Source organism: Phocoena sinus, chromosome 3 (assembly GCF_008692025.1).
Source record: "Phocoena sinus isolate mPhoSin1 chromosome 3, mPhoSin1.pri, whole genome shotgun sequence".
Classification (NCBI taxonomy): domain Eukaryota; kingdom Metazoa; phylum Chordata; class Mammalia; order Artiodactyla; family Phocoenidae; genus Phocoena; species Phocoena sinus.
Window position 1 is genome coordinate 64,721,115 of NC_045765.1, and position 24,326 is coordinate 64,745,440.

At 35.8% G+C, this 24,326-nt stretch overlaps 1 protein-coding gene across 1 annotated transcript in view; it reads right to left on the bottom strand.

The window, feature by feature from the left end:
• Positions 1-6,883: 6,883 nt before the first annotated feature.
• ADAMTS19 (ADAM metallopeptidase with thrombospondin type 1 motif 19) overlaps positions 6,884-24,326 on the bottom strand; it is a 280,800-nt gene continuing 263,357 nt past the window's right edge. The window contains 2 exon segments of the mRNA XM_032627346.1: positions 6,884-7,035; positions 9,452-9,629. Coding sequence (XP_032483237.1) covers positions 6,884-7,035; positions 9,452-9,629 — 330 coding nt within the window.

Sequence of the window (24,326 nt, forward strand, 5' to 3'; positions counted from 1 at the left end):
CTCTTGAGAAGGCATAGGACAGACACATCAGCAGTTTTTAAAAGACATAGGTTGTTATGTTTGTGCCTCTGTAAACCCATCTGATTCAGCAGGAAGGATTTTCTTCCAGAGGAAATGAGGTCACGTGTGGAATGTATCAGCACCAGATTTCAGAAGAGTGCCCTATAGCTTATTAGACTCAGCAGCTAGGATGTTCTTGAATCAAGCAAGACACTAGAGAGTACTTACCTTCTTTATAACAGAAAGCATGAAGCTGTTAAAAAATCATCTTTCCTACTGATAGTCGCAAACTGGATCAAACAACCAATGTTTTCTGTAAGAATTTTTAGACCCAAACTCTATCACTGTCTTACAATATGTGAAATAAGTTTGAGTGGTTTTTATCAATACACTTACTGGAGAAAGAGGTACTTCATAATGTCAGTTGATAACAAAAGAGTTAAATCACAAGTGTTTGAAGAATCAAGTGTGTTATGTGTATGTGCATGTACTTAGGACTTTCTGGATTTTTCTGGCGGCTGCCAGAACACATCTAATGAACAAATATTTCTCGGGCTGTTTGCTTTTCCTAAAAGATTCTTTGGGGAATAACACACATCTTCAAGAAGAACCTTACTTCTCTTTGGCTCTCTATATTGGCCAAGTGGAGACACAAAACCCAGATCCAAATATATTTGATTAGAAGTTTTCCTTAGCCAAAGTATGAGGTAGGTGAAATAAGCCTTCAGTTTTCCTTAGGCGTCCTTCCTTTTAGATTCCTCCACTGTGCTTTAGATGCCCAGAGGTTTGTATACTATCTCCTTCTGTCTACAAGTTCGGTTTCTGACTCTCCACATTCTCCCACCATCCTTTGTCTACTGTCACCCCAAAAACCATCAGTTCTTACTTCTTACTACTGTCCCTATGGGTAGCCTACATGACTGATAATCAGGAAATCAAGCTTACTACTCCCTCTCCTGCTACTGGCCAAACCCCACCTCCTCCTCACCCCCAAATCACACCTCTGCTGACGCCAGTCCTTCTGCCTGGTAACATTTCTTCCCAACCCTGGATTTTGACCACCTCCTATTCATAATTCACGGGCCATGGCTGATACCTAGCCTTTCACAAAAACTTTACATATTTTCTCTAGTAGGGGAAATGATTTTTTCCCCTGTTTGAAATTTCAGAGTGATTTGTTTATACTCTTACTATCTTTTGTTTGATAATATATTTTTCCCTTTTCTTTTATGAGCCCCTATACTGGATACATTACAAACGAGCAGCCCTATTGGATGCTTCCTTCCTCACATGAGTCCTGTCCTAAGAACCTCATAAAGCCCTTTGCTCAATCAATAACGGTGGCTGTTGTCTCTTCCAGAGCCCTCTGGTTGGAAACTGATAATCCAATTAAATTTGATTAAAAAAATGGCTTAGTGCTCTGTTTTTCAATCAACCGTGCCCAGTGAAAAGAGAATTCCATTGCCAAAAATATTTATGACATACTCTGTATTCTCTTCTGGTAGTTTATAATGCACAAACTCACATGGAAGACTCTGAGAAGTTCTGCTTCATTAACGCTAGCATTTGCCAAATTTATTTGATCACATAACACCCATTTCACTGTTGTCCTTTTAACTCTACAAAAAACTTACCTGACAGTGATTGGACAAATACTGTCTTAGGAGTTCTATTTCTGTGCTGTCACTAACACCTTCATTCTAGAGTGACAAAGAGTATAAATAAATATAAATAAAGAGTTATATTACAGGAACAATCTGGTGGAAATCTGGATATCTGGGGCTTCTCAACTCTTACCATGCATGTAATCATTTGTTCTCTCTCTTTATAGCAAATTTTAATAAAAGCATCATTATCCCTTGGATTTGGGCCCAGAATTATTATCTTTTGAACCATGAGAATTATAAAAATAGAAATACAGTTCACTAGGCAAAACTGTCTACATATTAATTAACCATATTTTCTTTTCTTCTCCTCATCCTCTCTCCCTTCCTCCCTCCCTCCTTTCCTTTCTTTTTCTTATGCAAATAACCGACTGAAATATCTGAAAGTATTTCCATCTGAAAAGCCTGGATGATGTCCACATGAGCAGTTGGGGTTCATCAAATTATCTGACTTTGAAAATTTGGACAGTTTTGGATAGTTTGATTACAAAGAAAGCCTGTGATTAGGTTATAAATCATTGGGCATCTATTACATTACATTATCAAAACTGATGAACGAGGGAGGCAATCACGTTAACTAAGTGCACAGAATTTGAGGTCAGAGTGATACATCCAACTAAACTGTGCTCTTGAGCAAGTTGCTGAATCTCTCTGGTCCTCAGTTTCCTCAGCTACAGCGTGAAGATATTAATGGTCCCTTACGAGGGTGCTGTGAGGTTTAATAGGTATACTGGTTAAAAGAATGCTTAGCATATATTAAGTGCTTAAAAATGGTTCGCTATTATTTTAAGAGTGCATAAGTAATGGGTTTTCGTTTCAGCCATCTCCGATATAAAGCAAACTGGAGAAAAAAATTTAAAGTTTTATGATCCACAGTTAAAAAGCAGACTCCATTTCCCAGAATACCCTTCTTTGTGTGAGTCTGGGTTAGAAGAAGCTGAAAGAGAAACTGGCATGAAATTTGGAAGGCACCATGGAAGCAGCATCCATTAATCTGCAATTCTTTTTGCAATCAGATATCGTGACAGAGGCATAGGCATTTGGCAGGTTCTAGATTGCCTTGCTCTCCTGAGCTCTATGCCCATTTCTTATTTCCAACTGTTGGTCCTGTTGACCGCCAGGAAACTTACATCCACTACCCAGTGTTGGCACTGGTCCTGTAAAGGAGGAAGCTACACAGAGGCAACAGTATCTCATAGACATCTTCACAAATTACCCCTTTGTCGTTAAACTTACCTGGCTGTGCCTGGCTGCTCAGGTTGGTGACTGCTCTGATCCTCCAACTCCTCTTACGGACCTTCACGTCCAGGGTCCTCCTGCTGTTGTTTGAGTTCAAACCTATTATCCTCTATCACTGCTTTGCTGATTGGATCTGGCAACTACTGGTGTCAGAAGTGCTTCCAAGGAACAGAATTTTAAAAATGGAATCTGGAATTAGTTCTCCGATATGACTAGACTTAAAGGCATTAATGACCAGTAGTAAGTGGGACCCTGGTCATCCATGACACACAGGGGCAGAATGGTTATAAAAACTCTCACCTATAGTTACCTGGAGTGAAGTGCCTAGAGAAAGCAAGGCCCTAGGTTACAAAGTACCTGCTGCAATATAAATTTTCCATAGAAGCAAAGAGAATAAGGACCGTGGGGTTGATTCATTTCTTCTAAATCAGCTGGAGAACTTAACAGAAAGAGAATAAGCCTGGGGTTTTACATTCACAGCTCAACGTCTAAGTTGGGAACCAGAAAGCTTTTATGACTGTCTTGAAATAAAACCTTTTAAACTGTACTGCTGATGTCTTACCATCTGTGATGTCTTCTAAATCCACATCCAGATTCAAGTCCTGGAAGATCCAGAACCAGGGAAAAAGTATGACTTTAAGGTGTTACCATCCATGCCAAAGGAACTGCAGGATTTCACCAATTCACATTAACTGAAACCCAAGATATATGTATGAGGATGTTTCTTAATGGTGTTATATTAGGACAAAAGGAATACAATATTCTATTAACCTAAATGTTTTTGATATGGGTTCACTAAGCAGAGATTCTTGATTCAGTGTTAGTTCACACGTCTGGGAGTAACTCTTAACAATATGACTGAAAACTGGACCCAACGGTGGTCTGCACTGAATGAAACTGAGATGTCAAAACTTCCTTGTAGAAATATCACCACTTATTGGTCGATGAATTAGGCCCTATACAACATCTTAGAGGACCTCCAACATGTTTTCACCCAGCTGATGCGAGAATTGATTATTTGGGGGGAGAAGAGATGTTGCATCATTCTGTCAGGCCATCTGTTCAGGGTGATGGGGAACATGGTAATACCAGCGATTCACGTGAACATGAGCTCACTGCCACATTTTTTTAAGCTGTAATAGGAATTCTCTGAACAGAAACAATATCGTATGGAATACCCTATCGGTGAACGAAGCATCTGGTACGTTCATGGATGATGTTTTGGCAGAAACTTTGCAGGCTGGGGAGGCAAATCCATATTCAGGGTAAGTGGTTATTTCTATGAGAACAAACTACTGCCTGTTTGGTGATAAAAGTGATCTAATGTAATCTTACTGCAATCAAGGCGGTGGGCTGGTCCTTCCATAGAATGGTGCCAATATTGGGAAATAATATTTTCTCTGCTATTGTTAGGTTGAGCCCTCAGCAGTGACTGTAGCTAGACTGGCCTTGGTGAGTGGTAGCTCACATGGCTGAACCCACACATAATCTCCAGTCCTGCCACCACTGTCTCTGTTCCTGGGCTCACTGGGCAAGGACAAGGGTGGCTGATGAAAGAGATTGGCCAACATACACAGAAACCATCATCTTATCCAACTGACGACTGAGTCCTCTCTCCTGAGGGTGCTCTTTGGTGAGTAGTCAAATGGAATATATGTTATTCACATATCTTTTCCTCAGAACTTCTTTGTCACCAATTTTCAAACCACGCTCCTCCCAAGTCCTTGTCAAGGCAGCCAAAACACCTTGATTACAGTAAGATTATATTAGATCACTTTAATCACCAAACAGGCAATGGATTGTTCTCACAGAAATAGCCATGTACCCTGATTATGGATTTGCCCCCCCCAGCCTGCAAAGTTTCTGCCAAAATAGCATCCATGAACTTACCAAATGCTTCGTTCACCGATAGGGTATTCCATACGATATTGTTTCTGTTCAGAGAATTCCTATTACAGTTTAAAAAAATGTGGCAGTGAGCTCATGTTCACGTGAATTGCTGGTATTACCATGTTCCCCATCACCCTGAACAGATGGCCTGACAGAATGATGCAACATCTTTTCTCCCCCCAAACAATCAATTCTCGCATCAGCTGGGTGAAAACATGTTGGAGGTCCTCTAAGATGTTGTATAGGGCCTAATTCATCGACCAATAAATGGTGGTAGTTCTACACCAATTCATGGATTCAGGAATCAAGGGATGGATTAAGAATATCTCCTCTTCCTATGTAATTTTTCCCTTTCTCATTCCCCTACTATCTTACCTAAGATGTGTTGATACTGGTTGATTTTATATTTCAACAATTAAATTAAAGGATATCCAAAGTAAGGGACAGTCTAGAAACAAACTGTGCCCCGTATGAACATGAAGGTGAAAATACTAATGAGGGAAGGTGTCAAGAACTGTGAAGACTTTGAGGCTTTACTCTACTTGCAATCTAGCAAGTTGGCCTGCCACACTTTCAGGGCAGAAGACATAAAATTCCTGGGTTAGAGACAAAGGACTTTATTACTTGTGGCAACAGCAGTAGCCAGAGAATCAGCATTTTCCTGCACTGGTTCCCTGAGCCCCAATTCCCACAGGGTGACATGAAGAGAGCCAGGCGGTACCTGTACATGCAGTGAACTGTATTACAGGAGAGGGACCCCTATTTTAAGGAACCTGAAACTTTCATAATGAGAAATAAGAATGTCTGCCCTTTGCTCCAAAAAAAAGACGCTATCTTTACCTTCCAAGGCTATTCATTACACAAACATCCTTTAGAAGATACTCCAGAACAAAAGCAGACAGTGCCAAGACATGTGGAAATGTGAGAGACTCATGAAGAATTGCCTCTCAGCAGGAAGTTTCACATATTTTATTGAAAAATCTAAGAAATCATGTGAATCATGTACAATATTTTCTCACAAGAAAACCTTTAAGCTGGTTTTTAAACGTTTCACAGAATTGTAAAACTTTTTTAAGTTTTAGAAAGAAAAAACACAATGAAACTACCACAGTGTTATAAGCTTTTTGTTTTTCCTTGTTTCTAGGGAAAAGACTGAAAACTAGTAAATTTTCTCATTATGATTTGTGAGGCTAAGTACTATACTCTTTTATAGATCTGCTAAAAAAGATACAAGGAAATGAGGGGATCAACGCTTTCTTTGTTCAAAATATTTTAAAAAGCTAAAATCTAATGACAACATGTTAAAATAATACACATTTTTGTAGGATGTTACCATTTCTATAACGGTTTCTCTACACTATATCAACAGTGCAATGGTGATTCAGTGTAAATCATTACAGTGTTTCATTGTTACAATACTTGTGTTCAAGTACATGTTCATGAACATGATCAAAGTCTCTATTTTGACTTTTCTTTTTCACTATTAAAATAAGGCTATAATTACAGTAGAATTTTTCCTATGGATATCTCTAAATCTGAACGCAATGCATAATACATTCTCTAAAAACCTGTTCAACACTATGAGGTTTGTTATGTTGACACATCTACTGCAGATTACAGAAAATGGGCTAGTTCTGCATCAGGATACCAAAAAACAAAAATGATTTCTCTCCATATATAACTAAACTATTATGCTAAATTAGTATACATTCTGGATAACTCAATGGTATTGTCGGGGAGAGAGTAGCATCTTAGAGACGGCCCTAATTTAAAAAAATGTTTTGTTTGTTTTCTTTTGGTTTTTTTAAAGCCTAAAGATCTTGGTTTTTTTCTTTTTCCCTTTTTATTTTTATTCCGGAAACTGGATCCAACTTATTTATATAAAATTATTTATGAAGCCATATAGTATAAATCAAAATGTTTGTAGAACCAAAACAAACACCATATTGGATGTGTGGCAGGCAAAAAAATAAATTAATTTGATTAAATTATATGTAATCTGATAATATTTGGTCTGTAAAACATGCTAGTGTGTGTGTTTATAAATAATGTAATTGCAGAGAGCTGTTAGCCAGCCAGCCTGCTAGAGGTCAACTCTTCTGCTGCAGCTTTTGGGCATAGAAGTCCCTGCACGTCTCACAGCAGCGCTGATACCACCGCATGTCCTGACAGAGGTTCTTCTCACGTATCACCCGGCAGTACACAGGCCACTGATTTCCCAGGCACTTGAAAGTCAGAGCAGCTGTGAAGCAGAACACAGGGAACTAGGTGTCATGAAATAAACTAGGTGTCATGAGTAGAAACAAAGAACAATCACTTAAGTTGGGGGATTTTGTACACACACGTTGACTCGTGTATATTACCTCACGGAGCATAAAAGATAAAGAAACACACACACACACACACACACACACACACACACACACACACACACACACCCTATAATAAAGGAGTAAAGTGAATGAATAATGGTCTTACTCATGAACTTTTATAGACTTATTAAAGATAGAGTTCCCAAATCCAATAAGTGTACTGCAAATGGCTTTTAAGTTTCCATTTCATGGCTTTCATTTAACCTTCTTTTGGATTTTTAGTTGAGAGATTAAAAAGAAAAGGAATGTGTTCAATATGTCCACCATTACGAGAATACAAATTAATAAGTATTGTTATGGATGACATTGCGAAGACATAGCAAAACAAAAATCTGCTCACACTTATTTCACATTCCTCATTTCCCAGATAGCAGACATGTCTAACTGGGATATTTAAGAATTGCAATTTCAGGCATCCTTAAAATCAAAGCTGATTATCAAAAGTGACTAAAATTTACAGCAATAAAGTGCTTGAAATGAGCTCTTGGTATAAAAAATTCAGTCATGTAGATTTGGCCCCAGTTTTTCTGAAGAAATAGCGTGTTCTGGCATGTATAATAAAAGGCAGTTCTGCTACAATTGTTCCTTTTGCCACTATTCTAGTATGATTCATTAATTTATGTTTAAAAACCTTAAGATTTTCCAACCACTGTGCTTCTGTGTTTGGGGATGTGCCTTCAAGAAAAAATGAACAGAGAAAATGGAGTTTTAATTAAATTCTCCTTTTAATTCATTATTTTCTGACACATGATACTTCAAGAAGGACTCCAAATAATTGTTGGAGAAAGGGATTATGCTGTTTTTGAATACAAGGATTTAGAGCATCTGCTCTAGGATTGCTTAACTTTTTGTCTTAACTAGTCTTAATTCTACTTGAACTGATTATTTCTTAGAAATGTTAATTATTTGGCTTAAAAAAGAGAATTTTTATATTTCCATGAAGAACACAAACTTTTCCATTTGATTGAATCGTATGCCTGGAAAAGTATCTATGACAATTTAGCTCCTTGCATTTTGGCAATATTATTCTGTATGATTAAACTGATCCCCTGGAGATTATACATACAAATTGAAACTGAAGGTTTTCCCCCCTGGTAACCATAAGTTTGTTTTCTAGATCTGTGACTCTATTTCTGTTTTGTAAATAAGTTCATCTGTACCACTTTTTTAGATTCCACATATAAGTGATATCATACGATATTTGTCTTTCTCTGTCTGACTTACTTCACTCAGTATGCCAAGGAGGAAAAGGGGGGAGGGATAAACTGGAATACTGGGATTGACATATACACACTACTATATGTAAAATAGGTAACTAATAAGGACCTACTGTATAGCACAGGGACCTCTGCTCAATACTCTGTAATGACCGATCTGGGAAAAGAATCTAAAAAAGAGTGGATATATGTATATATATAACTGATTCACTTTGCTGTACAGCAGAAACTAACACAACATTGTAAATCAACTATACTCTAATAAAAATTAATTAAAAAAAAAACAACTGAAGGTGTTAAACGTGTATTAACCCAGTGACATCCAGGCAGCAGTGCTATTAAAAGCCACTAACTGCCACAAAATTAAAGGCTAATTCATTCATGAATATTTGTTATTCAACTGCAGGGTATATATACTTAAAATACATAGTCTACTTCTTGATGATGTATTAGATTAAATAGCAGGAATTGAGAATATATGTGAAAGCATTTTATAACATAAAAACTATGTAAATCAATGTTACTACTATTTATTTTTATTTAACATTATGTCCTTAAAGATGAAAAAAACGGTACTTCTTGTTCAGGGGTGTAGATACATGCATCTGTTCTCCTTGAAAGTGATTTTTTTGCTCTTTGTCTCTCCAAAGGATAATTCGTACCCAGGATCACAAGGAAGGCTATTAACAATGAAGAGGTCCAAGGTGTACACTACAACCTCACCTTTCCATAGACATTACCTTAATTGAGGGTTCTGCCATGGGATGGGTCAGAACCAAAAATATGGTTACATCCTTCAACCCTTTATAGGATGACCTTGGGTGGTATGGCATTCATATTTCCAGGGCCTGGACCTGAGTAGACAGCTCAGGAATGAAAATAGTTTAGTCTTTAGGATTTTTTACCCACATGATCATCTGGACTAAACTATAGTTGAATAGATCCAATTTAGTCAGAACCAAACTAATTAGTATAGATTGATAACTAAGCTTTAAAGTGATATGCAAAATAGAAGGAGCCATGATCATTTCCATGTTTCTCAAAATCATCCCCTTTTTGGTCTGCTTACCCAGCCTGGGTGATGTTATAGTATTTACATTAATCTTCTCATTGCAGGGCTGAAGGTGACATGGCCTGTATGCTGCAGGTCTTTCGGAAGAAAAACATTCATTTCCATGTCTTCCTGTGATCTTATGCATGCACTGAATAACACGGGACTGCATTCCTTTGCCACAGGTAATTGAGCACTAGGAGAGATACAAGGTTTTGTTAAATGTTCTTTTTGTTGTTTCCTTTCTCTAGGCTGTAAGCCACCTTCTCCTTATATTTGCTAAAATTGGACATGAGCCACAACATCCAGGGTTAATGTAAAACATGGGTCAGAAATGTTGTTGCTCATAACTTGGTCACGGTGCTGTTCAGAATATCTAGCTGACCTAAGGCAGAGCTTTGGACAATGAAGGACATAGGCGATTAAAAAATTTACAGCAGAAAGTAACACAACATTGTAAATCAACTATACTTCAATAAGATTAAAAAAAAAAAAGCTGGAGAGTATGACTTGGGAAAGAGAGTGGGTGATACCAGTAAGTAATGAACTTGGGCGGACAGTTTTTAAAGTTTTAATATCTAGTTTGCAACAAATAATTGATTCACTGCTCTTTAATTTAGTCATTGATGCTTGAGAGTTAGATATGTCCAACTGTGGAGCCAGATCCTCGTTATAGCCTTTCAATGTACTCATCCACTCCATTTGCTCTGGCCTTAAAATGTTTATTAAGAATATCAACATGAAAAAAAAAGAATATCAACATGGCTGGGGGCTTCCCTGGTGGCGCAGTGGTTAAGAATCTGCCTGCCAATTCAGGGGACACGGGTTCAAGTCCTGGTTCGGGAAGATCCCACACGCCGTGGGCTGTAGAGCAACTAAGCCCGTCTGCCACAACTACTGAGCCTGCGCTCTAGAGCCCATGTGCCACAACTGCTGAGGCCCGTGCGCCTAGAGCCCGTGCTCTGCAACAAGAGAAGCCACCACAATGAGAAGCCTGCGCACCGCAACGAACAGTAGCCCCCGCTCGCTGCAACTAGAGAAAGCCTGCGCGCAGTAACAAAGACCCAACTCAGCCAAAAATAAATACATAAAATAAATGAATTTATTTAAAAAAAAGAATATCAACATGGCTTATCAACCTGATGTGTTATTGAAATAACTGCTATGACTTCGCAGATTACATGACACCCAAAATTGTGCAAATAATATTTGATAATATGTATTTTTCTAATAAGTACCTTTTAATGGATTCCTTGTATTTCAGCTAAATGTAGTTTGTCTTCATTTGTAAGATATTTCAGAGAACATATTTAACTTACAATGTTTGTTTATTAAAGAAGTCTCTTGGGTCCATATATATCACTAGATTCAATTTGTTACACAAATAAACTGATGTTGAGTTGAATGAGAAAATACAATTATTTTATGGTATCAAAATTACATGTTCTTGTGTTTCTGAAAATAGTAATTTATTTACTAGTTATACTATTTTCTATGTGGTAAGGATTTAGCCATATCTGGCTAAACAGTTCTAAAAAACTTAGAACTCTTTACAGAGATGATCTCGGTGTACTCTATTTGAAAACTGGTAACTACTTTCTGATTGTCACCTTTTAGATATGCAGGCACAAGGTTTGTAGTGTTTGTTCCCCTTTGTATCTGACCAAGTCATTGTTAGGATTGCATTTTCTTTGTAAGAATTTTCAGTTCTTCCTTTACGATCATCTTGGGTCCCCTGCTCTTCTTTTCATTAGCTCAAGAAGCATTCTACACAAACCCTTGAAACCTCAAATCTGTCTGCTCCTGTTTACTTTGTCTTTAGTTCCCAGCCTTCCAGTCAATCCCAAATATTAACACAGAATATGTATTCTTTTAAAATTGCTTTATATATATATAAAATCTCCTTGGAAAAAACTTCAGTTATCGAGTTCCCCAAATCTCCAGGCTGGCATTTATCTAGCTCCTCAAACAATTTTCCACCTCTCTGCTTCAGGGATCATTTGCTCTATAAAACACTAATCATGCCCAGGCACTTTCTACTCTCACAATTACAACTGTGCCTAGCCTCTTTTCAAAACACAATCTCAAATCCACTACTTCCATGAAGTGGTCCACAATTATCCCAACTACTTATGCATATTTATGCTTCAAAACCATATATCCATCCATCTGAAGCTACCCCTTAGAATCACTTGGAGAAAAAAAATTTTTCACTATAGATTTGAAGGCTTAGAATTTCTAAGTCAGGAAACAGATTGAGTCTGATGGGAATATACATTAAAAAAAAGAAGTATCTAGGTGATTCTGCTGCACAGCCTGAGTTAGGAAGCTACTGGTCAATAGCATGTGTTTTGCATTTAATGTAGGCCAGTGTGTATTACTTTTTACCTTTGATTAGTATTTTTTCATGTATCTAGTTTGTTTCTTGGTAAATCTCTCGAAATTAGGCTCACTGTCATATCACTTTCAGTACTAAAACCTACATATCAGGTATGAAAATAGATTACTAAGAATAATACAATTTTATGTGCATGCTATTAGCATGCATCTACTTTATAGATGACTGATCTTTCTAAATTTTATTCTGTAAATACTTCTGCATATAATCCTCCTTGTATCTGATGAATTCTTAGCTTTATGCAAACAGCAGATTAAAGAACAACAATTGGGATATTACATGCCTTTAAATCTGATTTTTTTTTCTTGTTAACTTCTATAGGATCTAAATGTTTCCAGTTCAGTTTAAGCTTTATTATAACTTAAAAACTATTGTAAGAGGAGTAACTGTTTGACATGGTCTTTCCCCCTTGGAAGTATGTATCTTAGTATCACTAATAGAATGGATGTAAGTATTTAAATATAGACACCATGCTTCTTAGAAATATTTTCAGGAAAATTCAAAACAGTTAAACTAAAAACTTTTAAGGGGTTAAGTTTATGTGGAAAAATATTCTAGTATCTACTCCTAAAATTTTGGGAGACCTTGGAAGTAATCACAATATTTGAGAAACAAAAAGAACAATGGGAGTTTTATAATAGATGAACTCATTCTGATGCAATAGAGAAGGTTCTCAATCATATGTCAAAGAAGCCTAGTAATCAATCACAGACTATTTTCTCAACACTTTCAGCTAATCTTATATCAACTCCAAAGGACATGTGTTAACCAAAGTAACATCATTTTTCAGGATTACAAAGTAACATCATTTTTCAGGATTACAAAGTAACTACAGCTACACGATAACTCAGAGTACATGATTTTAGCAGATAAAGGCTGAAGAGTGCCTTCCATAAAAAAATATTTTAAATTAAGAGAAAAAAATCATTTAATTAAAATGGTATCATTCCTGCCTTTGAAACAAATGGAATAAGCTTTATTATGAAATTACTCTAATAGCCTTAGAATCTAATTTTCATTAGAATACTTTAATAATAAAAATATCAAGCTTTTACTAGTAATTATGTTCTTTATAAAATACACAGTGGTAAAAATTTTATTACAAGTGTGTGAAAAATAAACAGATGTTTGAAATGGAACAATTGAAATCCCAAAGTATCTTCTAAACTATTCCTTACTTTATTATGGAAGATACCTCTAAATAATTGGATATTTCTCAAATCACATCACTATGATTAAAGACAGACAGACATTAAAAGAAAAAGTCAAAATAATTCTGGCTTGAAATGAGGAGACCTGGGCTCTAATACTATCTCTAGAACCTAACATACCTGGGACTTAGTTTTCCTTTTTGTAAAGCAACGCATTGTAGTAGATCATAGCTACACTTCCAGGTCTAAATTACTACAAAAGGAAAAATTCCAAATAACTTATTATTAAAAGTTACTGTAGTCAGGTATTTTTTTTTTTTTTTTTTTCAGTACGCGGGCCTCTCACTGTTGTGGCCTCTCCCATTGCAGAGCACAGGCTCCGGACGCGCAGGCTCAGCGGCCATGGCTCACGGGCCCAGCAGCTCCACGGCTTGTGGGATCTTCCCGGACCGGGGCACGAACTTGTGTCCTCTGCATTGGCAGGCGGATTCTCAACCACTGCGCCACTAGGGAAGCCCGTAGTCAGGCAATTTTTAAGTGGTGACACTGCATAAAAGTAAAGATGCTAATTTCATTATCTAATTATTCACTATGCGACCCAACAATGGTATCATGGGCGTCTATTAAATGAAGTCTCAAAATTATAGTTTTTTGAATGTTTCAGAATATTCAATCATTTATTGGCTTTTCAAGTATTTACTGATCACCATCATGTTCAGGATTCTGTGCAGAAGCTAAAAGCAGCAGAAATTATTAATACTATGGGGCTGGTACTTTATTCAATAAACTTTACAACAAAATGCAATGATCTAAAATAGATGGAGTTAGATTACGAAACATTGTGGAAGCTGGGCAATTTCACCCATTCTTAGCCAAGTGTTTAATATTTTAAATAATCAGTTGTGCTATGGAACCAGTTTGTTGCTTTAGGATCAAAGGGAACCAATAATATTACTTTTGAAAGCTTTCACTCCATACAATACTAATAGTAGTTAGCATTACTTAGTATTTATTATATGCCAGGTACTGTGTTAGAGGTTACATTTATTTTAATACCTCATATGAAGCCAATGAGTACTATTATTATTCCTTTTACACAGATGAGAAAATAGAGGCTCAAATAAGTGAAACAAAGTGTCCACAGTTTTATAGCTAAGAAGTGGTGGTATTGGAGTTTGAACCCACATGTACTAAATTCAAAGACTGGACACTTACACATTACTTGATACTAGAAGATTGCTAATATTTCTCTTTATGTTAACAGTTAAAAATCTTCCCTTTTTCCCTATCCTGCCAAATAACCTCTTATCCCCATATCTCATTCTTAACCTAAAACGAACGAATTAGAAGGCCTTTTTGGTTTTGTTTTACTATAACTCAGGCTATGTGGTATGAGATAAACTCTTTCGCCTTAAGGACAATTCACAAGCCTGCTTTATCTTTAGATAGAGTGATCATAGAATTTATCGTCCAAATCAGGGCACTTGTGAACGAAGTTGCTGATAATTATTCCTAGACTGTGGGCATAAAAGGGGACTGTTCTGGCTAATCTGGGACACGCTGTCAGACTACCTAGACAACTTACTGATAGATCTGTATATTACATGATAAACACAAATGAATGGACACACGAAATACCTATTATATTCCAGGCACTATCTAATATGCTTTTACACATAATGTCTTGGTTAATCTTCCTCATAACCCTAATAATTTTACAGATGGCAAGAGTAAGGCTCATAGAGATTATTTCATTCATTTATTCAACAAATATTTACTGAAACTCTACAACGTACCAAATACTGTTCTGGATACAGGGAAGTGATAGTAAACAAAATAGACAAAAATATGTGCCTTCAAGGAGTTTACACTGTAATACTGGAGAGCAAGAAGGTCAAGAATTAAAAAACATTGTATATTAGATATTGACAAGTGCTGTGGAAAAAATTAAAGCTGGGAAGGAGGACTGGGAAAATTGGGGGTATGGGGTTTAGCGATTCATATGGGATGATCAGGGAAGGACTCATGGAGAAGGTGATAAAGACTTGCTCCATATGAAGGAGAAACAAATGCACATCTTAGGATTCCAATACAATGTTCTTTCCACTGTGTCTCTACAGATCTTAGATCAAGTTCAATGGCTTTCTCTCCCCTTCCTCCCTCCCTCTTTTCCTTCCTTCCTTCCTCCAGTCCTCCCGCCCTCCCTTCCTTCTTTCCTTCTGTCTTTTTTCTAATACATTTTAAACCTTGCTCTTCACATATGTACTAAGTTAAAAAATACTTGAAACACAGCAGCACTATAGACCTCCACTAAAGGATCAAATGCTAAAATGTCAACATCAATTTGCCAGCAACTGGTAAAAAAAAAAACATAGGGTGCACCAGATAACTTGCCATTGATCTTTTACAAGGAAAATTTCCTGACTAAAGTATTTTAATAAGAGAGACCTGTACTGTCTGACAAATAGTCTGTTCCCCAAACAGTTTTAATATTGCCCTGAAGGACCTTTGAAACTAAGCACCTCACAAACCAATTCCATGAACTAGAAGCCTTTACTTCTGAACAGGAAATGCAATCTTGATGTACCAGGTTTACTACAGTATAAAGGGAAATAGTAATCTTTAGAACAAACTTAAGCAGCAAGGCACAAGAAAAACTGATGTTGGTAATCCCTCTTTCCCACCAAAAAATGAGCCCCAAAGGCTCTGAAAATAAAATCTGTTTGACTTAGTGACATTCATCATTTCAATCTACCTGAGAAAATTATGACCACCCTTGCACTTGAGTACATGAGTGTTATAATATCTTTAGATAATACTGTGATATATTTCTCTTATAATGGAATAAACCCTTTCTTGACCTGGGACATTAGTGACAATTTCTAAGACTGTATTAAATTATGTCAACCTTACAGTTTGCATGTCAAACACTAAACATGATAAAGGAAACTTCCTCAATAATTCAAAGTTTGGACTATTAAAATGATTAGAGAAATAGTTTAGTAAATGAGAACCATGAATACAAATGGTAGCAAATTAGCAAGAAGAAGGCTTTATCCTCTTTTAAAATGAGATATATATATATTATATAAACTTATAACTATTTCCATTATCTAAAACTTCCTTTTTGTTATTCTTACACCACACAATAAGACCTGACTTGCTTTATTTTACCTAAGAAAGTTTCATTTAAATAAACTAACTGAAAGGGAAATCTCTGGGGAAAAATAAGCAATGTCCAAGCTGGTGGAAGGGTACAGTAGACGTTTACCTAACTCAGATGTTTATAATATTCTAAAAATGGCCAAGGAGGATCTGGTGATATATATAGACGTGAACTCTTGGAAAGTTATATTTACTAAGGTAGTGATAGCTCTGAGTGGGCAGGGTTTGCCAGTACTGGTAAAGGCAGGTTAAGATGCTAGAATGATTTGGCAAATTTGTGGACTGGCCTAAACGTGAACAAATGAGGGACATAGAAAAAAATGTAGGAAAAAAAACTATACTCAAAAAATTCTTAACAAATTAGCAACTGAGGCATTGTCATAGAAACAAAGGAATGAAATGAACTCTGAATGGCTGTAAAGTCCATCTCATGGACAAGCCAAGATGTGGAATCCTTTCTTCCACCACAAAGGATCGATGAGTGGTGAGGCAGTGCCCAAAAAGCAAACTGCAGTAAGAAACTGACCATGGAAATTTCACACCTGACAGTATTATTTATGGCATTAATAGACAGTGTTGCTAAGATCTTGGTTTAATACTTGGAAAAATATGTAAACACCTTATACTAGGTGTTCAAGGAAAGGCCATTTATCTTGAGACATTTTATTGATGTTATAATTCCATTATGTTCAAAGGCAGTGAGCGTGTGCTATAAAATAACTGTGGCCTGATGAAACTCTTTAAGTTTTCAAGTCTAATCTGATGCATTGAGGATAATTAGGTCTTAAATAGAACAATGGTATAAATACATTTTTGATGGATCATATAAACATATAAGGGATGAGTGTATTCTGTTACTAAACTTTCATTATATTATATAGAAATATTCATTTTGTGATAGGTTTGAATATGTTTATCAAGAATATGTATCTTTTAAAAATAATCTACATGTATTGTTCCCCAAAGTTTCTATGAATACCACAATGCTTAGAGGCATAAATCCACTAAATACTAGTGAATAATAGCAAACATGCTCTGTTTGGGTAAAACATGTTTAATTCAAAGAAAAAAGGCTGCACAGGCACCAATAAATAGCTATCTACAAGTTTATAAAGTGCCAAAATGAGGGACAAAAATAGTGAACACGATTTTAGGAGGCTCTCAAAGCTCATCCATAGTACCACTTGAATCCACTTTTGTAAAGTGCAAAATTGTCTTCCTGTCACTGAAAATTCATGAATCATGTAGGAATATCCACAAGGGCTCATGATATAATCTACGTGGTATCATGTCTCTGTCAAATTCACCAAAGAACACTGTTGTCTTTTTGTCCAAGAAGTAACCTATGTACTTCTGGACAACTTAATTTCACTTAAGAACCCTTTACAAATGGGATATCCATAAATATCTCTTAACTACTTTCCTATTTAGAGAAGAGACACTAATTACTTCCACTGATCTCTGATTCTTGCACTGCTTCTGTGCTCCATGGGTCCTGAGATCAAGTAGATCTTTTCTGCATATGTGATTTTCAGCATGGAGCTACAAAAGACTTCCACATCTAGTCTTAGGTATTGGGATCCTATGGTAAAATGCCAAATCTTAAAATCACTGGTTAAATATTAGTTTCTACCTTTCCTTTCTGGACTTCAGAATAGTCAGATAGACACTGTTAGGTGCTAGTTAGTTACTTGGAATATTTAGATAACCCAGGTTTGGGAACCAATTGGGACACTATGGTATGAGTAAATGTGTACACTTAGGTTAAATAATCAACTAGTTTGGCAGTGAGTTTATGGAATTATCTATCTGTGCATGTTAAACTCTAAAGTTAAATTGTAAAACTCTTCAAGCTTAAATCCTGTAAAATGTCCTCTTAAACATTATACCAAAGAGGCAGAAAGCCCGAAAGTAAAAATACTACTGTACAGTATTTATTTGGAGTTTTATTGGATAACAAACATAACTAAACTAGTTTGCTTTTAAATTCCTTGAAAAAAAACCCCCACAAATTTCAGTGTATTTAGGGGTTAAAAATAATAATTCTCACACTTGGCCAGGACAGAGATTACCCGAGATTCCTTCCTTCTAGACTGTGCCAAAGATATATATTTTGGAGAGAATGTGTATTCTCCAGGCCAACAGCTAAGGAAGGCTCTGTAATGCTTTACTCATTTCCAGCTGGCCTCTGTAAGAAATAGGAATTCCTAAATTAAGAGAAAATTGTCACTGGCAGACAGAGTTCAATTTTTTTTAACCAATATAATAGTCTTCTAGAACCTGATATAATTCGTAATGATAAGTGCCAATCTATAACAAGGTTAACAGCATTGACTTGGATAATTTGTCTTTGGGAATAAATGGATTATTCCAAAGTGGTTTAACAAGAGTGAAGTAGCATTCACAGTGGAGAGTGGACCTCATAAGGAAACTAAATGATGATTTCTACTGGAAATTATTAGCACAGCATTCCTATTCATTTATGTATATGTTTGGCAGTTCCATCTTTAAACTTTTTAATAAAGTGAGTGTGAAAGAAGCACACTAAGGAACAAAAGTTAGCTTTGTTTTGTAAGATTTGCTGTTTGTTTTGGTCAGGGTTGCAGCATCTTTTTAAAGTAGTTCATCTGCGTAATTTAACACATGGGTATTTGGAATTGAATCTATTCCTAGAGGTCAGACATTGAGGATTTTTTGCATATGTCTTTACTTAAATATTTGTTTGGTTCTACAGTTCAAACTATTTTTGTCCCTTTAATGAAAATGTTTGCATATAGTTACTGCAAATCAAGGAAATGTGTGTGGCAAAAATCAAGCAGAGTGCTTATGAATGATTAGCAGAGAACTGAATACGTTATGAAAGGTCATAATAATCCCCCCAATCATTTTTTATATCAAAGTACACACTGATCACCACAAAGATGGAATTTAAAAAAAGATGCTTTGCATTAAGAAGCAATTAAACACAAAGTTTTGGGCACATTTGCAATTCTGTCAGTGCTGAGCCTATGAATCATAGGATGTTACAGAGGTGAAAAAAGACTATAAAGACATTTCTATTTTATCACTATCATCCCAGTGAAACATCTTCCCACCAGGGACACTGTTTGGAAAGACAGTGATTGAATTTCCTTTTCAAATAAGATACTTTCCAGGTCTAGTCCAACAATTCTATGTCAGAAATGGATCAGGTCCTTCTGTGGCCATGTTAGAGAAGTGTGTGTTTTTGTTTTGCTTTTAATAAATAAACTCTTGATTTAAAACAGCACAGAGAGCATTATATAGCTACTTTTAACTTATTCCAACCTGAAATAAACCAAGTATTTGCTAGTTCACAGAGAAAATTCTTAAGTGTACTTTGCTTCCATCTGCTGCTTTTCTTCTAGGTTAGATAACTGCTCTCTAACCTGTCAGGTATTCCAGCCAAATGAATTCCAGAAAATGCAAAAGAAGTCTGCCAGCTTCCTTGAACCTCAATCTTAAGCATCCTTTAGGCTTAAATAGCATGTTACTCAAATTAGGGTGGATTTACTTTTTAAAACAAAATCACATTTTTAAGTAGTTTGATATACCATACAGGAAAAGGTCAAGGGAGTCATATGTTTACATAAAATTATATCAATTACCTTAATTTTCCTGGTGAAAGATAAGGTAGTTACTAATTTTTTGTGGTAAATTATATGAAACATTGTAGTTGTTACAGAACGAGAGTCAGAAAAATAAAATGGGCCACAAGAAAAGAAGTACAATACTTACATGTATCATACATTTTTGCTTACTTGTTGAAGAAGTTTAAGCAGTCATTTATTCAATAAATATCACCGCATGTCATGCAATGGTCTGGTCACTCAGAGGAGTGAGAAGGGTAAAAGGATTAAGACAATCTTAATGAAAAAGCAAAAATATAAGGCAATAAGTAATTGAGAGAAATTAATGTAGTCAATAAGTGCAGACAGATTCTGTCATTTATTGGGGAAATTAGGTACTTGAACTGGCCCTCAAAGGACTTGGATGGTTGTAAAAAACACATTCTAGGCAAAGAGAAATGTATAAACAAAGACATGGAGATTGTAGAAGTACAAACTGCTCAGGCCTGAGCTTAGTGGAGATACTGAATTAATGAGAATAATGAGACAATTCTCAAAAGGTAGGTTAAGACCAGAATATAGAAAGCTTTGAATGCCAGAGTGAGTATCTGGTAGTTGACAGTATAGCCAATGACAATTCTCTGAAATTGTGTGAACTATAGGATAGAGTGGTGAAGCCATCCCCCTATATGGGGGTAAGAAAGTACATTAGATATTGTTACTCTAGTCCTGGTGAAAATATAAGACGGACTGTAGTATTATACTGGGAGTGAAGAGCAACCCAGGCAAAACACTACTTGTGTATAGAAGAAAAAGTGCCAAGGACAGCTTCTACTTGAGTATCTGGGAAGACGGTATTAACATTTTTCAAGAAAAAGGAAATTGGGAGTGGGATATGGTTTGAGGAAATAAAATGAGGAATGCCACTGGCACAGTCCTATAGCAACTGAGATTTGAGAATAAAGAAATAGGCTCCCCTCAACTCCTTCTGAGTTTCCATTTCATTGAACATTCTTAAGCATACTTTCTTCTCTTGTTTCTCACAACTTTTCCTCCTGTTTCTCTGAATACCCCTTTTTTTGGGTCCTTTTTGCTAGCAGTTGCTTCTTTTCTCACAAGCCTTTAAAGCTGGGAGTTTCTCAGGGCTGCATCTTTTCTTCTCCATCTATACTCCCTTCTCGGGCACGCTTATACTTTAAAATTTAAGCACTGCCTAAATGTTGATGATTATAAAATGTATGTTTCCATCCCATTCCTCTCCTCTGACCTATCTACTAGACACCAGTATTTAATTCTTTTATGGGCACGTGAAACAGTCCAAAATAGAATTCATAAACCTTCCCCTCCAACTTGATTCATCTCTAGGCTTCCGTATCTCATATCACAGAACCACTACCCATACAAGTTCTTCAGACCAGAAAGCTAACGTGGGATTCCTCTTAAACACACGAACACCTCCCTCCTTCTCACCTCTCCACAGAAAATCAACCCCACTCCTGTTCATTTTAACCTCATAACAAATTTCTCAAAGCCAACCATTTCCCCCATCTCTACTGATACTACAATACGAATAGTCAGCATTTACTTAGTTACTATGTATCTGACTCTTTGCTAATGATTTTTCATAAATTATTTCATTTGGAATCAGTAACTTAACTGAACAGAAAATTCAGAATTCAAACTCAGGGCTGTCTGACTCCATACACTGAATTATCTCACCAATTACCTAACTTATCAAATCCTCTCCCCTTCCTAGAAATTCTATAATATTCTCGTAGCATCTCTCTATATCCATGACATCAATCACTGTTGATACTGCAGCCTGAAAAATGTAAGTATGAAGAAAGTAAGAGATTTCTTTTAATTTCAGACCAAAACTATTAACCAGTTTATAAAATTAAAAGTTATATATGGATATGGTAGAATTATAAGCATAGAAGTTCCTTTCTTTCAATGTAATTCAGATAAACTGTTCTTTGTATATCTGTGCAGAAAAATTTTAATATGTATAAAAAGAATATATGTAAATATAACTCACACTATATGAGTCTTCTTCATAATATTTACATACTTAATAGTAGTTCTTGGAGAAATTTTCTTATCAGTATGTATATACAAATATATTTTTATAAAGTACAGTATTCTACTGTTTAAATATAGTATTTTGATTTATGTAACTAGTTAATGGATATATGGATTGTTTCTAAATTTTTGTTGTTTCAAACAAGGCTGCAATGAGCATCTTCATAAATGCAGTTAGCAAATTATTTGAGAATGTCTGTAAGCAAAAGCTATGGCAACAGAGCTGTTGAGTCCAAGAATGTGTGCATTTCAAAATGAGATATTTTTTTCACCTATCAAGTGTTTTTTGAAAAGTTTGAAAACATCCAGTCTTAGAAGTAGTATGGGAAAACATATGTGGAAGCAACAGGGCAGAATTGAGTAAAACAAACTTCCTCTGTATGTCAGCCCCTGGGTATCCCTCCACCCACTTCTCTCATGCTGCCTCTCTGAGCCCTGAATTTGTGTAAGTGTGTGCGTATTTATTTCTAAACAAGTTTGTTAGTTTTAATTCTTACCCTATGTGGACTCGTACATATTTTGTATATTGAAAATAAGGTTATATATATATACATATTTTTTTTTTTTTTCTAATCTATTCTGCTGTTTGTGTTTTGTCTCCTCAGGTAGATCTTTCCTTTTTAAGTAGCTCAAAATATTTTTCCTTGGTCTATACACATCACTGAAACTGGATTACTTTTACCTGCACAGTTAGAGTATTTTGAAATTTAGAGAGACTTAAATGTGCTTTGGCACATTTTACAGATGTGGGGATTGAGGTTGGGGGGCCTAAGGAACTGCTCTTCTGCATTCAAGACCGATGCAGGTCGTGCACTCTGGCTGTGCAGATGCTGGGGTGCCACCCCGTCAACCTGCAGCAAAACCAGGGACCTGTTTGTGAAAAGATTTTCCCTTTCATTTACGTTTTGCATCCATATGATGCCTTTCTAACTAGCTGATCATTTGTATATTTGTTCTTGCATTGTATACACGTCTTTCTCTGGGTGTCCTGGTGATCTGGCTATGTCTATCTCTGGATATCCTCTGGTATTTGATGAACATATACTTTACTACATCTAAGTAAAAAACACTCAATGCTAAGACTACTGATTTTAGATTTATAACAGTCATCAAGTTTCATTATATTTTTATGTGAAACCCTTCCCTTGTTCCCACCTACTGAAGTTCAATATCCCCAAAATGAGTTTTGGCACGCTCCATGCTCCATCCCCTATAAAGGACATCAAGAGTGATTTTTAACTCAATGACATTTATTTACTGAATTACTTCTAGGTATGGTTTAGAAGGTGAAATTATAGATGCCCTGGTATGCAGCATGAAAGCACTGATAGCATTATTTTAAGAATCTAGTGATTTTTCAAGGATCTATTAAGAAGACAGTATTTTTAACCCCTGTGGATTAAAAAAAATTACTTCTCTCACATTTTTCAATCCAAAGGATGCTAAAATTTATAATTTAATTATACTTATACACGCATATATATATACATTATATATATATACATACACACACCCACTTACATACGTATACATAGACACTAATCTCTCTAAATTATACATTTTCTTTAGATAGAAGACATATACGCATAGTATGTGTGCCTCATTCTTTTCAAGCTAATATATTTCTGCTATGTTCAATCGTATCAGCCAACTGCGTCTGACTACTTTGAGTAATCCGAATGCTTTGGAAATTCAATATTTTTATATATCTGGGGCAACAGATACAACGCTCGAGAGATATTAAGAATAAAAATGATAGCAATGCAAAATTGTCCCATTCTCTGGCAGTGCAAAGAGACAGAGACAAAACAATTTGATAGCCAACAGTTTAGGGATTATTATGCATGCTTTAGAAGACAGCTATATTTTTTAGACAGAATGGTGAGTAGCAAGTTGGGTAAATGTTTGGTGGATGTATCTAAACGACATAATAGAAAGTTTTTCTTGAGAAAAACCATCTTACTTATCATTGAGTAATTTCTTTAGTATGAACAGCTTACTCAGAGATAAGTGAATTTTTAAAGTAGATTTTCCTATAATGCAAAATATCTCTTCTTTAGGATATCTTTGGATAGGTTTCCTCAATGTCTGTATGTTTAAAACCAAGGCCACAATCTTTGATTTCTTTGATTTACTGACTGAGCCAACAATGATAGAACTCAGTATGATAGATTCATATTTGATTATGGGATAGCTGCTCAAATTTTCCTGTCTTATGAGATTATCTATAACTATAAAAATGATGAGCAGTTATCTTTTCCAAATATCAACAGACTTGTAGATGTAATTAGAAAATAATTCTGAATAGAAATGCTAATCCATCCCAAGAACAGTTTTCTGAATTACAGATTATTTCTGTTTGGTTTCCATCTACAAATTTTCTCTAGTTAGAAAAAAATATTTACAAAGCTAGTCTTTGAAATTTAAATAATCTAATGTAAGCTTTCCTAAAGTATGTTACACTAAATAACAAACTAGCTACATGCTCTGTAAAAGTGATCCTTGGTAAA